The sequence below is a fragment of the Peromyscus leucopus genome, chromosome 23, assembly GCF_004664715.2.
Source record: "Peromyscus leucopus breed LL Stock chromosome 23, UCI_PerLeu_2.1, whole genome shotgun sequence".
NCBI classification, from domain to species: Eukaryota; Metazoa; Chordata; class Mammalia; order Rodentia; family Cricetidae; genus Peromyscus; species Peromyscus leucopus.
In genome coordinates, this window is record NC_051082.1 from 13016902 (window position 1) to 13031926 (window position 15025).

The following is a 15025-nucleotide window of genomic DNA, read 5'->3' on the forward strand; positions in this document are numbered from 1 at the left end:
TTTGTATTTTGTTTTTAAGTCTGGATCTCACCGTGTAGCCCTGACCATCCTGGAACTCACTCTGTAGATCACACTGGCTTTAAACTCACAGAAATCCACCTGCCTCTGCCTCCCGGGTACTTAGATTAAAGGTGTGTGCTACCACCACTTAGCACCCCAATTCCTTTTACTAAGAACTGTGTTTTGGAACCTAGTCATTTGGTGTGTTCACTAGTGAGTCACTGCCTGTAGCTCCTTTTAGTGACCAAAACTGGGAACTACCACAAAAACTAGATTTAAGGACTAATATTGGAGACAGGTAGTGGCGCACGCCTTTAATCCCAGCACTCAGGAGGCAGAGGCAGGTGGATCTTTGAGTTTGAGGCCAGCCTGGTACACAGAGCAAGTTCCTGGAGAGCGAGGGCTGCACAGAGAAGCTCTGTCTCGAAGGGAAAAACAAATTAATATTGATGTTTCTAATTAAGAACGACATTGTAGGGGCTGGAGAGATGACTCTGTGGTTAAGAGCATTGGCTATTCTTCCAAAGGACCCAGGTTCAATTCCCAGCACCTACATGGCAGCTCACAACTGTCTCTAACTCCAGTTCGAGGGGATCTGGCTTCCTCACATGGACATACATGCCAGCAAAACACCAATGCACATAAAAATAAATAATTTTTTAAAAAAAGAATAACATTGTAAATTTAAAATTTATTTTGAGATAGGGTTTTTCTGTGTAACTTTGGAGACTGTCCTGGAACTTGCTCTGTAGACCGGTCTGGCCTCGAACTCACAGAGATCCATCTGCTTCTGCCTCTCAAGTATTGGGATTAAAGGCGTGTGCCACCACCGCCAGGCAATTTTTTTTTTTTAATTTTAATCTTTATTTTCATTTTTGTGTATGTGTATGAGTGTTTTGTCTACATGTGTGTCTCTACTATGTTTATGTACTACCTGCAGAGGCCAGAAGACATCAGATCCCCTTGTGAGCTGTCATGAGGGTGCTGGGGGTCTAAGTCAGGTCCTCTGGAAGGATAACCAGTCATTTTCAGAAGCACTGAACCAGCTCTCCAGCCACTACTGTAAAATGTTTACTAAGACATACGTACTCGCATGTGTGTGTGCATAAAGGTCAAAAACAGTACTCAGCAGTCACCTGGTTTGGCAGAGCATCTTCGCTTGTCCACTGTGCTAGATGAGACCCCAGATACCTCTGCTTCATATAACCTTACGTGGGTTTGGGTGTTCACTAAGCCCTGCACAGTCCTTTACCCTCTCATTCATTTCCCCTCTTAGTTTCTTACTTGAGACTTAGGGTGCTAAAAGAAATTAAATGTTGATCTGCTGTCACAAGAAGTGATCACAATGCTTGCCTGCCTAGATCCACAGGGTTATTACTTCACATTTTTTGGACCACTGGCACTAGCTCTTGGCCTTAGGTTGTTTGCAGAGGACACACACACACACACACACACACACACACACACACGCGGTTCAGGTAGTCCAACAAGGCTTCTCCCCTGAGAGAAAGATAGGTGTTTAATCCCAGAGGACTCCTGGAGCAGCTGGTCTTCATCTGTAGGATCCAGAAGTAGATTCTAACAACCGCGAGGGAATGCCTCAGCAAGAGGACAATGAAACTTGCCATGGAGAGTGATGGCAAGCAGGCAGAAAGCAAAAGCCTCCTTCAAGTCCTTTTTGTGGATTGCCACATAAAGAGAGACCAGAACAGACTGGACCTCGTGTGGCCTTTTGAAACCTCAAAGTCCACCAACAGGGAGATTCCTCCTCCAGCAAGGACTTATTCCCAATCCTTCCCAAACAGTACATCAGCTGGGGACCAAGACTCTAAATACATGAGCTTATGGGGCCACTCTCCTTCAAACCACCACACTGACTAAGGAAGGGCATCCAGCCACAGAACTTGGTTTCTTTGTCATGCGAGCAAAGTGTCTGACCACCATGTTTTTGAGGCAGTCTCCCACTGAACCTAGAACTCAAGCCTGAAAGATCTCCCTGGCTCCGATTGTAGGGTGACAGGTGCCAGCCACACCTTCTTTTCCCTGGTGCTGTAGGTCTGGTGTCCGGCTCTAATAGTGCACAGCAGGTGTTTCATTGACTGAGGTAGCTTCATGTAGTCCACGCTGGCCTTGGAGTAACTGAAGTTTAAGATGACCTTGGACTTCTCTTCCTTCTGTCTCTACTTTCCAAGTCCTGGAATTATAGTTGGTCAGCACTAGATTTTCTCTATGATGAAATCAGTGTGTGGAGGGGGAGGGTTTGGTTGTTTAGTTTTTGTTTTTTAGTGACCACTTCTTTTTATTTACCAGTTAGTAATAAGCTGCCCAACATGGGTGTTGTGAACTGAACTTGGGTTTAGAAAGAACAGACCTCTTAACTACTGAGCCATTTCTTCAGATCTCAAAAGTGTGTGTGTGTGTGTGTGTGTGTTTATATGCATATGTGTATGTACATGCACACAGTTGCTTGAAGAAGCCAATAGAGGATGTCAGATCCCATGGAGCTGCAATTTGTGTTTTGTTTTGGTTTTTTGAGACAGGGTTTCTCTGTGTAGCCCTCGCTGTCTTGGAACTCAGTCTGTACACCACACTGAGAGATCAGTTTGCTTTTGCCTCCCTAGAGCTGTGATTAGAGGAATGGGCCACTATTACCTGGCAAGTGCTTTTTAATTTCTTTTTCTTTTTTTTAGATAGCGTCTCACAACAAGCACTCTTAACCACAGACCTTTCCATCTCCCCCCCCCCAATTTATTTATTTTACTTTTTAAGAATTCATTGTCATGTATTTGTCTCCCTGTCCGTATGTATATACACCAAGTACATGCTTGATACCCTCCGAGGTCTGAAGAGGGTGTTGGGTCTGCTGGGGCTGTGTTACGGGTGGCTGTGAGCTGCCCTGTTGTGTTGCTCCTGTGTGGAAGTAGCTGCTGCCAGCCCCAAGTCTCCTCCTGCCCCGCCCACAGCTTTAGTACTGGTCTCTAAGTCCAATGAGTGCATTTTTTAATTTCTTGCCAGCATCTGAATCTTGTTGATTGTATCCTTGGGTAGTGTTTGTTTTAAGGAGTCTTACTTGCTTTCCAGCCCTGGAAACTTCTATTACTACATAATAGTAATTTCCAGAACAAAGTTGGTTTTTATTTTCCCCCTGGTGTTGAAGATATATCTGAGAATTGAACTCAGGGCTTCATGTATGGCAATCAAAGCACAAGGAAGGGAGAGAGGGAGGGGAGGAGAGGAGGAGAGAGTTATTGAAGTTGTCTTGGATAGCCTTGCTCTCTGCCTCTGTGTTCCAGGAAGCCTGGGACTCACACACTCATCCTTTCTCAGCCTCCCAAATTGCCGCAATCACAGACTATAGGGCTTTTTTGGGTTTTGTTTCTTGTTTTATTCAGTCTATGCTGTTATGAGTGGTGCATGTTCTTTCAGTGGAGGTGGGTCATGTCACCTCATTGTGTTTATGGCACACACCTATAGTTCTAATAACACTTGGGAAACTGAGGCAGAAAGATCAGAAGCTCAAGGTCATCTTGAGCTACATGAGACCCTATATCTACCCCCCTCATTTTTTTTTTGCACACCATATGCAAATGAAAAGGAGGTGCCCTTTTAAAGCTGTCTCTAAAGATAAAAAATATGTTGTATGCTTTGAGCATTATCAACTTAAGGAACTGTATATTTTTCCAGCTAGCATTTTTACTAGACTCTCAGTAAAGATAGAAATTAACCTAGAGGAGATTGTCTCCCTTCATGGAGTTGAAAATCCAAGAATAAACTTGTTCTGTGTAGAAGTAAAGGGCCTCATGCATTCCCTCAGTATCTGCCTTCTAAACTGCTGTTTTGGGAATATCAGTACTTTGTATCTTCTAAGTCATAACTTAGAAAGTCCTGCAAAGGCAGCTGTCTCTGCCTGTGTGTTTACTGTATCCTTACACTGCTGTGCCGCTCCTGAACAAACTGAGGTGCTGGACAAAGGTGTTTCTAATATCTTTCAAATATACAAAGTCAAGTGCTGGTTCTAAAATTCCACACACCATACAAAAGAGACCTTTTCTTGCATGACAGTGGAAACTTCGCATAAAACTACACCTCAGTTTCCCTTCGTCATAAATTACATTTACCTTTTGTGCATCCTGTGAGGCTGGTAGATTTATGTTTGAACACATGCCAGTCAGGGAATTAACATAAAGTAGATCACACACATACCTCTGTTTTGTTCAAGACAGAGTCCTTGAGTCTGCTCTGGCCTCCAGTTCTTTGTAGCTGTGTGGAGTTTGAACTACTGATCTTGCCTCCTGTACTCAGGTTCTGAGCTTCATGCCTGCAACCATTATGCCAGGCTTAAAGTAGATTTTCTCACCCTGACACCATTGCCATTTGTGGCTGGTGTTCTTTTCTACAGGGCAGAAACCCCCTGTGGACTGGGGTGCTTATTGGCAACCACTAGACCCTCGTAGTTGTACCCCCCACTTACCTTGATGACAGTGACTCAGACCGTCTCCAGGCACTGCCACATGGGCTGCGTTGGGCAGAATTGCTCCTGACATGGGGAATGGTTCAAGTGTGGTCCGTATAAAGTGTGACCTAAGATGCACAGACATTCAGTTTTGTAGGAACCACTACAGCCAAGTCAGGAGAACATCCTCTGTACGGGTCGGGTATGCATGACTAGCTCTGGGCTTTGTTTGCTTGTTTCTTTTCTAATGTATTTATCTTCAGGGGTTATGTATCCCAACCAGCCTCAAAAGTGCATTTATGCTGGTGTTGAATTCAGGCTAGTCTTACCTCCACCTTCCTTGTGCCACAGTTGTGCAGGTGTGCACCAGTTCTGCTGGTTTGTGTGGTACTCGGGGTGGACTCACCACTTCGTGCCTGCCAGAAAGCCTCCCACTAGCTCCGCAGTATTTAGTTCAGCACCTTTTAACATGGGGACTGCCAGGACTATATTAGGAAAATTCGTTATTTTGTTTTCTTCTGTTTTCAAGTTTACTTTCTAAATAGATAACATAAATTTCAGTAGTCATTAAATGTTCAGCCAACCTTTTTAAAAATTTAAAATAATAAATACATAGATAGTTGCTTTGATTCTGTTCACCTAGTGAACAAGCCATGTTATATGTTCTTGGTGCCGTACCCCTAATGAGGCATGTAGTTCCTCCCCTCAGTTAGCATGACATCAGAAACAGGTGTACAACCGATAGGCATTTGTGGGAGAAAGGCCCAGGTGATACAGTGGGTGTGTGTGAGCACTCCATGGAGATCCTCTTGCCTCTGCCTCCTGGGTGTTGGGTGGAAGGTGTGCGCAGCTTTTAGCTGGCATTTATCTGGAAAAGGAACCCTTGTAGGAATGTGGAAAGCGCATGGGGGATGTTAATTAAAATCCTGCTACTTGGTGCCCTTGGTGGTGTGTGATGTTGGGGGAGACGAGGAGGGCTGGCTGGGGTGTAGCTCACTGGTGGGCTTGTCGAGCATTCCCGGGGTCCTGACAAAATCCACACGGGATGGGAAGTGAAGAGGGGATTGAGTGGTAGGCGTTGGATTTGTATTGTCATTCTTATTTTTCTTCTGAAGTGAACTTTCATGCCCTTCAAACACATGATAAAATGTATCAGACACACTTCCCCCATCCTGATACTATGTCTTATGTTAGAGATGAAAGCCAGGTGAAGGGAAGACCACTTGACCAGCTGAACTCTGAAGGGTGGGTCATATTCCTGAGGATGAGAGCAGGATGGTAAGCTGAGTGGCTGAAGGTGGGTGGGAGCCGTGTGAGGCAGGATCAGAGTCAGATCACACAGGTGCATGCATTGTGCTGAGGAAGCTTCGTTTCCTATTCATGTGTTTCTTTTTCTTCCCTGCAGTACCAAATATGCCCCAACAGCGGCAAGACCAGCATCATCAAAGCACCATGATGCACCCTGCCTCAGCGGCAGGCCCCCCCATTGTAGCCACCCCACCCGCTTACTCCACTCAGTACGTCGCCTACAGCCCTCAGCAGTTTCCCAATCAGCCTCTAGTTCAGCATGTGCCACATTATCAGTCTCAGGTAAGGCGGGAGGGTTCACTCACTGTAACTCTTGAGAAAAACAGCTCATTTTGGCTGGTCACATATTTATGGAGTTTTTGGCTTTGTTTAATGTTATCAGATAGTTAAGGAGTTGGAGCCTTTTATGTTTCTCTGAACGTTAGAATTATAGTAATTGTTTTAGATTTATGATTTATTTTATGTGTATAATTGTTTTGCCTGCATGTATATATGTGAACCACATTCATTCTGGGAACCATGAAGGTAGGAATAGGAACTGACTGGGCTGGAGTGATGAATGGCTCAGTAGTGAAGAATACTTCCTGCTCTTAAGAGGACCCAGGTTTGGTTCCCAGCACCTACATGGCAGTTTACAGCTTCCTGTAACTCCAGGACCAGGGGATCTGATGATGCCTTATTCTGGCCTCTTCAAGCACCAACACAGACATTAGTGCATGCGCGTGTACGTGTACACACACACACACACACACACACACACACACACACACACACCATGAATCTTAACTAAAATCCACATGGTTCATTTTGGTATGATTTTTTTATTTATGTATGTGTTTGTCTGTTTTTGTCTGAATGCAGCATCCCCACGTGTACAGCCCTGTCATACAGGGCAGTGCCAGAATGATGGCTCCAGCAGCACATGCACAGCCTGGTTTAGTATCTTCTTCAGCAGCTCAGTTCGGGGCTCATGAGCAGACGCATGCCATGTATGGTAAGAAGCATTTCACTGTCTGGGAAGATTCTCTGTTTAGGAATAGCCTGAGATAAGTGGGCTGGGGGGACCCTACATCCTGGCTGCTTGCGGGGAGACTAAGGTGGAAGCATCATCTAAGCCCAGGAGTTAGAGTCGAGCCTGGGCAGTGTAGAGACCTCCCTTAAAAACAAGAAGTAAAAGTAACCTGACTCTGTGACATTGAGAGTCTTAAAACAAAAACAAATGACCATTTGTACTTTGTACCTGTAGTTCCTGTCTTGACTTGTTTCTCCTTTAAAAAATGATAACATGCCGGGCGTTGGTGGCGCACGCCTTTAATCCCAGCACTCGGGAGGCAGAGCCAGGCGGATCTCTGTGAGTTCGAGGCCAGCCTGGGCTACCAAGTGAGCTCCAGGAAAGGCGCAAAGCTACACAGAGAAACCCTGTCTTGAAAAACCAAAAAAAAAAAGATAACATGAGCCAGGTGTGGTGGCGCACGCCTTTAATCCCAGCACTCAGGAAGACAGAGGCAGGCGAATCTCTGGGGGTTCGAGGCCAGCCTGGTATTACATAGTAAGACCCTGTTTTGAAAGGAACAAAAAAGTAATGACGTAATTTAGAGTATCTTTGTAGGGTCTTTCCGCTTACCCTGCTGCCTAAGCCTTGCAGGAAAGGGGTGCCACCATCCCTGCTTCTACCCCTTGTCACCACCCGGCCACTTTACAGTGTGCTTGTGTGCTTGTCCCAGCTTTAAATGACACCAAAACAAACACACAGTTGTGTTCATAATGAGTATTGCTTATTCATAAAATTGAGAAGTGCACACTGTAGGACTAAGATGAAAAATACATGCAGCTGTACAGACGTTGTATTTCTAGTGGTGGTGTTGTTGTTTTGTGCCTTACTGAGCATATGTCGGACAGTTACATTTCTAGGTTCTAGTAAACACTTCTTTGATCCTTCTTGATGGTTGTAACATTGTGCCGGTTGATTGAGATTAGGATTGGACAGCCTGAGTGTTGTTACTGTATTTTTAACCACATACATGCATTCAAGCAGTACACACCTGCCACTGGAGTTCATTAGGAGTTAGGATATATGCCATGGAAAACATCTGCCTTTATAGAATTCTGAAGTCTGCTGTGCTTTCAAGAAGTCCACTTGGCCGGGCAATGGTGGCGCACGCCTTTGATCCCAGCACTCAGGAGGCAGAGGCAGGCGGATCTCTGTGAGTTCGAGGCCAGTCTGGGCTACAGAGCGAGATCCAAGACAGGTGCCAAAACTACACAGAGAAACCCTGTCTTGAAAAACCAAACAAAAAAGTCCATCTGTTTTCCTGGCATGGTGAGCATGTAAATCTCAGCCCTGTGGACATCAGGAAACAGGATGATCAGAAATTCAAAGACCAGTCTGAGTGGCTAGAAGATTCTGTCTCAAAAGTCCCCCTTAATTGATTTATAAAGTGACAGCCTGGCCTGGTTTCAGTTTTCATCATGATGTGTGTGTTCCCTGGGACCAGATCAGCCCTTGTATGGAAAGACTCTGGTGATCCTCTTCCTGGCCTTCCTGCAGTTTTCCAGCTTGTTAGAGGCTCGGGTGGCGAGCTGATGAGATTGTGGACACTGGTGGTTCCTGCAGATTGAGAAGAACCACCTCTTCCCTCCTGTTTTCTAGCATGCCCCCATTGGATGAGAGCAAAGTCTGGAGCTGAAGTTTCCAGTGCTTTTAGGAACAGCCACTGTGGCGGCCAGGGCAGCACTGCAGAAGGGTTGCTCGGTCTTGCAGTTCCTTGAAAGAACACCAGGGAATTCATTGTTTGGGTGTTTTTTTTTTTTTTTTTTTTTTTTGCAATCACAATCTGTTCATACAAGTTTGTCAGTACCTTCCAGTAATTTTAGGTAGTTTGGCTCTTCCTCTGGTCAGTTATGCCAAAATACTGTCTGAGAACTGTTGTATGGGAATGCTGATTTTAAGTCCATGTCCTTGGAAAAGTATGTATTTGATATGTCAAGAAATCGAATTACATTGACTTGTAGCTAACTCCAGATTTGATGATGTGATGGTGCTTTGCCGCACTTGTTGGTGCTAATCTGGCATCTCCTTTTTGTTGGTGGTTACTGGTGTAGTCAAGGCAAGGGCCTTCTTGACAAGGAGGCTACAGCATGTGTGACCTTGTACTCTCTTAAGAAAGGACTTGTGTTAGCACCTCATCTTGCTGCTTCTCCCCTCCTAAGAAGTGACTTTCACGTCTGCCCCTCACATCAGGCCCCTGCTCATCTGAGTTGGGATCCAGCAATGGTTTCATTTCCAGAAACAATAATGAGACGAAGAACTGAGTGTGCTCTGCCTCTGTCCACCTCTACCTCTCCAAAGACAAGGGCTCTCTATGTAGCCCTGGCTAGCCTGGAACTTGCTATGTAGTCCAGGCTGGCTTGAACTGCCAGAGATCCACCTGCCTCTGGCTCCCAAATGCTGGGATTGGAGGTGTGTATAGCCACACTCAGCTGAATATTTTGAACATGTGGTTTAATGCAGATAAGTTTTTTTAAGTATAATGAACATAAATATTGTGTTTATATGTATATATGTGTATATATACATATATATTTTGGGGGGGGTCAGGCCAAGGTTTCTCTCTGTAGCCTTACCTGTCCTGGAACTCACTCTGTAGATCAGGCTGGCCCCACACTTACAGAGCTCCACCTGCCTCTGCCTCCCAAGAGCTGGGATTAAAGGCGTGTGCCACCACTGCCCGGCTTGTGTTCATATTTTTATATCATGAACTTTAGGATTCACTACCAGGGTCTGTAATTACATTTGTGTTGCTGTGAAAAATTGTATATCATGAATTTGCTTAAATATTGCATTACCTCGGTCCTGCTTATATCAAGGCTGTTTGATGGATGCCATGTTGGTCTTTTTATCAGTGAATGGTTCTATATCAGATAATAATCTTATTCTTTTTATTTAAGCAAGTCAGCGTGTGGACTTGCTCCCTCAGTACAGAAGGAAAGCCTTCCGGTTCAGTCCTGTTCGCTTGTAAATCTCTGCAGCAATGCTTATTTACAGTGCTGGGCACCCACCCTTGTCCAGGCGAACCGTGCATCAGTACAAAGATCACTGAATGTGTCGGCCTTTCCAGAACATCAGCAATGCACACCTCAAGAGGCTAATGTACCTTTCTATTTCCCAAATTCAGCATGTCCCAAATTACCATACAACAAGGAGACAAGCCCTTCTTTCTACTTTGCCAGTGAGTTGGGTTTTTTATACTAATTTTAATTACACAGTAAACACTAAGCGATACATGTTAAAATAGCTAACTTGTTGGAGAGTATTTTCCTTCTGCTAGACAGAATCATTCAAAGTATGCATGTCGGGGCCGGGGAATGTATGTAGCTCAGTGGTCGAATACTTGCCCTAGCATGCACTAGACCCTGAATTTATTCCCTAGTTTTAAAAAAAAAAAAAAAAAAAAAAATTGTGGCTGTGTTTGCGTAATTCCGAGTTTTGACGGGAAAACTGGCCCGTCTTAATAAGGCTGGGGACAAAGAAAGGCTGAGTTGTTTTCGGAAGCAGTTTTTTCATACAAAGCAAGAGTGTAACTGTGTGGGAAATACCTTATTCAGGGAAACTTTCTGAACAACTAATACTGTTTTGAACAAGCCACAAACTTAGTGTAAAGCTTAATCCCTGGTTTTGTAGTGTCCTGGCGACAGAGAAGTGTCCTCACTGGGGTTCCTGTAGCAGAGGGTGGAGGATGGACTTGGAGAGGCAGTTCTTTCTTGTTTGTGTTTTCATGACTAGCGGCTTAGAGTACCTGGAGCAGCTATGGTGGGGTGTCTGGAGCTTCCCTCAGCACGAGTAGACCTCTGGAAGCACAGGCCTTGGAGCCAACAGAAGGAGGTCTAGGCTGCCGCCTTCCTTGCGTGAAGTTGATAGATGGGTTTCCCTGTTTGGGGGCAGTGTTTTCAAATAGAGCAGATCACGGAGTTTGGTAGTACAGACCCTTGAGAAATGTATGCTGCTGATGTCACTTTGTATGAAACAAGAGTTCTAGAGAATGCTGAGATTTAACTGTTTTCTACTAGGGAGTAAATTCTGGGTTATTTTGGCATGACTGCTAATCATAAGGTACAGGGTTTTGGAAACATTTTGACCTTAAATTTTCATTAATTGTGCCAAGGCTTGTTATTCAAAATAAGTTACTTTTTTTTTTTTTTTTTTTGGTGCCCGGGATAAGTTAACAAATGGAGTCCTTTAAAAAGATGCTCTTGGGAAAGTGGAAAGTCTTGTTGACTGTACCATGAGGACAGCTTTCACATGCAGTTCTCCTCACCATCCTGCTGTCTGTTACAGTCCTTGTCCTGGTCAATGGCTGAAGGTCCTTAATCATCTTCCCTGAGCACTAACAGCCTGAGCATAGCTCCCTCCTGACTTTCAAGGAGTCAAAAATCCACCAGCTGCTAGTGGGGATTGTAGTCACCATGGTGTTCCACTTCCATTTCCCCAGGGTTTAGTTAGGTGTCTCTTATTCCCTTCCCCCTGAAATGTCCTCCTTGAGTCATATCCCCTTTTCAGAATTAGTGTTGAAGTTGGAGGATCGTGTCCTGCTTCTTGTCCGTGTTGTTTTCCAGTGCTGGTGAGCACCTGCGACTTGGCATCCATGATCAAAATGACAGACTGTTACAGGTCAAACATGTGGTCCTATGGACTGAAGTTGCTTCTGTTAACATCTTAACTTAGGAGACCGGTTTTAGGTGTAGTCAGTGTTAAACATCTTTTGGCTGATGGCATATTTAGAATTGTAAATATTTAGGTCAAGAAACACTTTGTCCTCTTCTCATGCAGCTCTCGTAAGGCTGCTCAGGCCTTCTAAGTAGTGGGTTAGCTGGTGAATAGCCATTTCAGAGCTTCGGTCTTTTTAACTTCCCAGGTCCTCAGATTAACCAGTAGAGCAGAACCATTTAGTCCTGCCCTACGCTGAGACCCTTGTTCCCTGCTCTCCCGAGTTGTGCTCTCATTCTCCGTGTTCTCCTGTCTTCACCCATCTCTGTTCTCCCACCTGTCTTCCCTGGGTTTAGAATTCCCTCTCCCCACTCTGTGTCTCTTGACTTCGCTGTTAGTGTGCAGTGACTGTCGGGTTCCCGTTGCTCCAGGCTCTCACAAGGGAGTTACTCTGTGAGGGGCTTGTTTAAACGCTTCGAGCCAGCACCTAAGCAGATGGAAACATTGCTAGCGATGCTTCTGAAAGTGCTGCTTCCAGCTCTGCTCTGCCTCTCACAGCTCTGCCTTTTACGTCTAAGGACTTGTTACCTGGTATTTAGGAGGAAGGTGAGCTCGGTTTCAGTTTGGGGTTTTTATAGACAATAAAAATAAATCTTTTTAAAAGAAGTATCTATAGGGCCAGCAAGATGGCTCGACAGTAAAAGTTCACCGTGTTCAAGCCTGCACCCCACGGAGAGGTAGAGGGAGAAAACCAGCTCTGCTGGCTGACACAGAAAAACCCTGTCACGTTCCTCTACCCCCGCCTCCTGGCATCCACACACCAATAATAATTTTAAGGTTTTCAAATACATAGTTAAAAGTTGGACATGATGTATGTCCTTGCCTATTCAAGAGGCTAAAGTAGGAAGTTTGGTTGAGCCTAAGAGTTTGGGGCTAGCCAGGCAATGTAGCAAGACCTTGTATATAAACATAAAATTTAAAACTGGGTGTGGGAGCAAAATCATAACCCCATCATGTGAGAACCTAAGGCAAGATGTTCTCTTAGAAGTTCAAGGTCATCCTGAGCGACATGATGTGAGTGTTTGAAGGACAGAATGAGAGTTGAGGCTCCATTAGGCCTCCTTCCGATGACTACATTTTACAAACGTGGCTAGGGGTGTTAACTCGGTGTAGACTATGTACTCAGTATGCAGGATGTTCTGACTTCCATCTTCAGCATAAAATGTAAGTAAGTAGTAAAGCCATTTCACCCTGGCTGAGTGTGTGTGTGTGATAGTCAGGAGGATGGTGGGTTCCAGGCCAACTTGAGGTATGAAAGGAATAAGAATCTTTGATTATCTTTCCACCCGGCAGAATCAAGACTTGTATATTCTGAGACTGATGGACATAATCACTGTTACTGCGGTGGCTGTGTTTCCATGGCGAAGGGAGTGCAGCCTTTTCCTCATTTCCTTCAGAGTTACTTGTTGTTTTCCCTTTCTGTTCTCGAGCTGTGTCTCTACGCCTTTTCCTTCTCTCTCTCTTTTTTTTAATGTTCTGAATACTTAGGAATTAATTACTAATGAAATCTCAGAGCTCTTGAGCTTCTGTACCAACTGTCTTTATAAAACCCTCTAAGTAGAATTTGAGGATTTCTTTCCCTTGGTTGGATTTAGCATTGCTACAAAGGAAACATTAAACAGCGGAAGAGGTTTTAACGTATGTGGTTTAAAAATGGACTTTTAGAGCAGTCATCATCCTCCAGCAGCCTAGGGGGCATAGGAGATCCTGTCTCCAAGAAGAAGAGCTTTAAGTGCGTGCTGGTTAAGGGTGGCTTTGAACAATCCAGCAAGTTGGAAGACAGCGACTGCCTGACTTACAGAAACACACCCGACATTAGACTGCCGTGGTTTTCTCGTTACCGTGTCTGTCTGTTGACTCTTACCAGTCTGGGAAGCTTGACTGGGGTCTAAACAAAACTGTCTCCATCAGTCTAACCTGGATACTGGGGAACATCGGTGACAGCTGTGGCCTTGTGGTTTGGTGCACAGGTCATCCCAGCTCTGGCATTCTGCTTTGCCCTCTGAGATGCATTCACCATTCAAGACCACACTGTTGGGAGTAGAGTGCCCTGCACTGTGGCACACAAGGACTGTTTACTGTCCGTAAACCCTCTCTCCCACTGAGGTGGTATGCAGCCGGAGTCCTCCATGCTGGCCATTCTCAGGAGCTTTGCTGAGCCTGTTTTTGCTTCTTTGCCATACTCCATCTGTGTTTGCTGACACATTATCTGAAGAGCATGAACATGGTGTGACAGCTTTGCCGTGGAGGGCTGAGGGTCCGGCTGATAGACCTTTGACTTGAGAGCACTCCATCTTCTCACTGTGAAGTTTGAACCCACGAGCTGTCCAGAGTTACAGGAGCAGTGAGACCTTCCCAGGCTTTTCATGCTCAGCCTGCTGTTGTGAAGGCAGGGTTCATCTAATTCTTGATCTTGTTTGGTACCAGGGTGGAGCCCATACTAGATCGAGAGCGAGCTGCCTCTGGGTCTTTGTCTCTGATCACATTTTAAGAGGGTCATCGTGTTTCCTTTGGTGGTGTTCTAGTGAACAAGATGGGGTGGGCAGGTTCATCTCCGGGCTTTATTAGGAGCTCCGCAGTAGGAAGCAGGAGTGGAATGGATGCTGTGACTGGGATAACAATGACCTTGTCTTTGTCCCCAGCTTCACCAATGTGGGCACTGAGACTGTAGGACAGTAGCATGGTGAGGGTGGCCAGAGGATGGCCCTGAGAGAGGCAGCACCTGTCTTCATGTGAGCCAGAGTGATTTTTGGAATTGTTTCTGCCTCCAAAAGAAATGGACTGTTGAGTAAATTCAGATTAACTAGGTGTTGGTGTAATGTGCAGAGCTGTAACGTGAGTTAAATGCTGCCCTTGCGAAGCAGAGCCCTGATGTGTATTTTCCAGACTGTGCCTGATGTAAACGGCTGCAGAGAATGTCAGTGGCATGGGTCAGATCGTAGTGGTCGTGAGGCATTCAGTGAGCATAGCGGGCTGGCAGTGGTCATCAGCATGTATCGGTTGTACACATTCCTTTTCCTTTTGCCTCAGTTTCCACGGGCTCCCTTGCTCAGCAGTACGCGCATCCTAATGCCACCCTGCATCCACATACGCCCCATCCACAGCCTTCGGCCACTCCCACTGGACAGCAACAAAGCCAGCATGGTGGAAATCATCCTGCACCCAGTCCTGTTCAGGTAAGGAGATGTGGGCTGTGCGTGGACAGCTGCTTCCTTGCCTCTGCTGCTTACAAGTCTCTGTGTGATCAGGACGTATGGAGCAGCCGTCGTGACGTAGCTGCAGGCAGTTGTGGGTACAGGGGAGGTCTTGAAAATGTCATGTCAAGTAAGCCATCCCCTAAGGGTAAATGCTGGAAACATGATTGTGGAAAAGCTACTTTAGCTTAAGTCTAAAGCACCGTCTGGAATTGCATTCCTGAAGCCACTTGATAATGTTGCCTTCCTGTGGCTTCTTTAGCCACATTTGCTAGTGGGCAGTGAATGGCCAGGCGTCCCGTGAGT

General features: G+C 45.4%; 1 protein-coding gene across 1 annotated transcript in view; it reads left to right on the plus strand.

Annotated features, from left to right (window-relative positions):
- Atxn2 (ataxin 2) overlaps positions 1-15025 on the plus strand; it is a 98125-nt gene that overhangs the window by 79402 nt on the left and 3698 nt on the right. Inside the window, 4 exon segments of the mRNA XM_028855660.2 lie at positions 5859-6043; positions 6623-6755; positions 9937-9990; positions 14556-14701. Coding sequence (XP_028711493.1) covers positions 5859-6043; positions 6623-6755; positions 9937-9990; positions 14556-14701 — 518 coding nt within the window.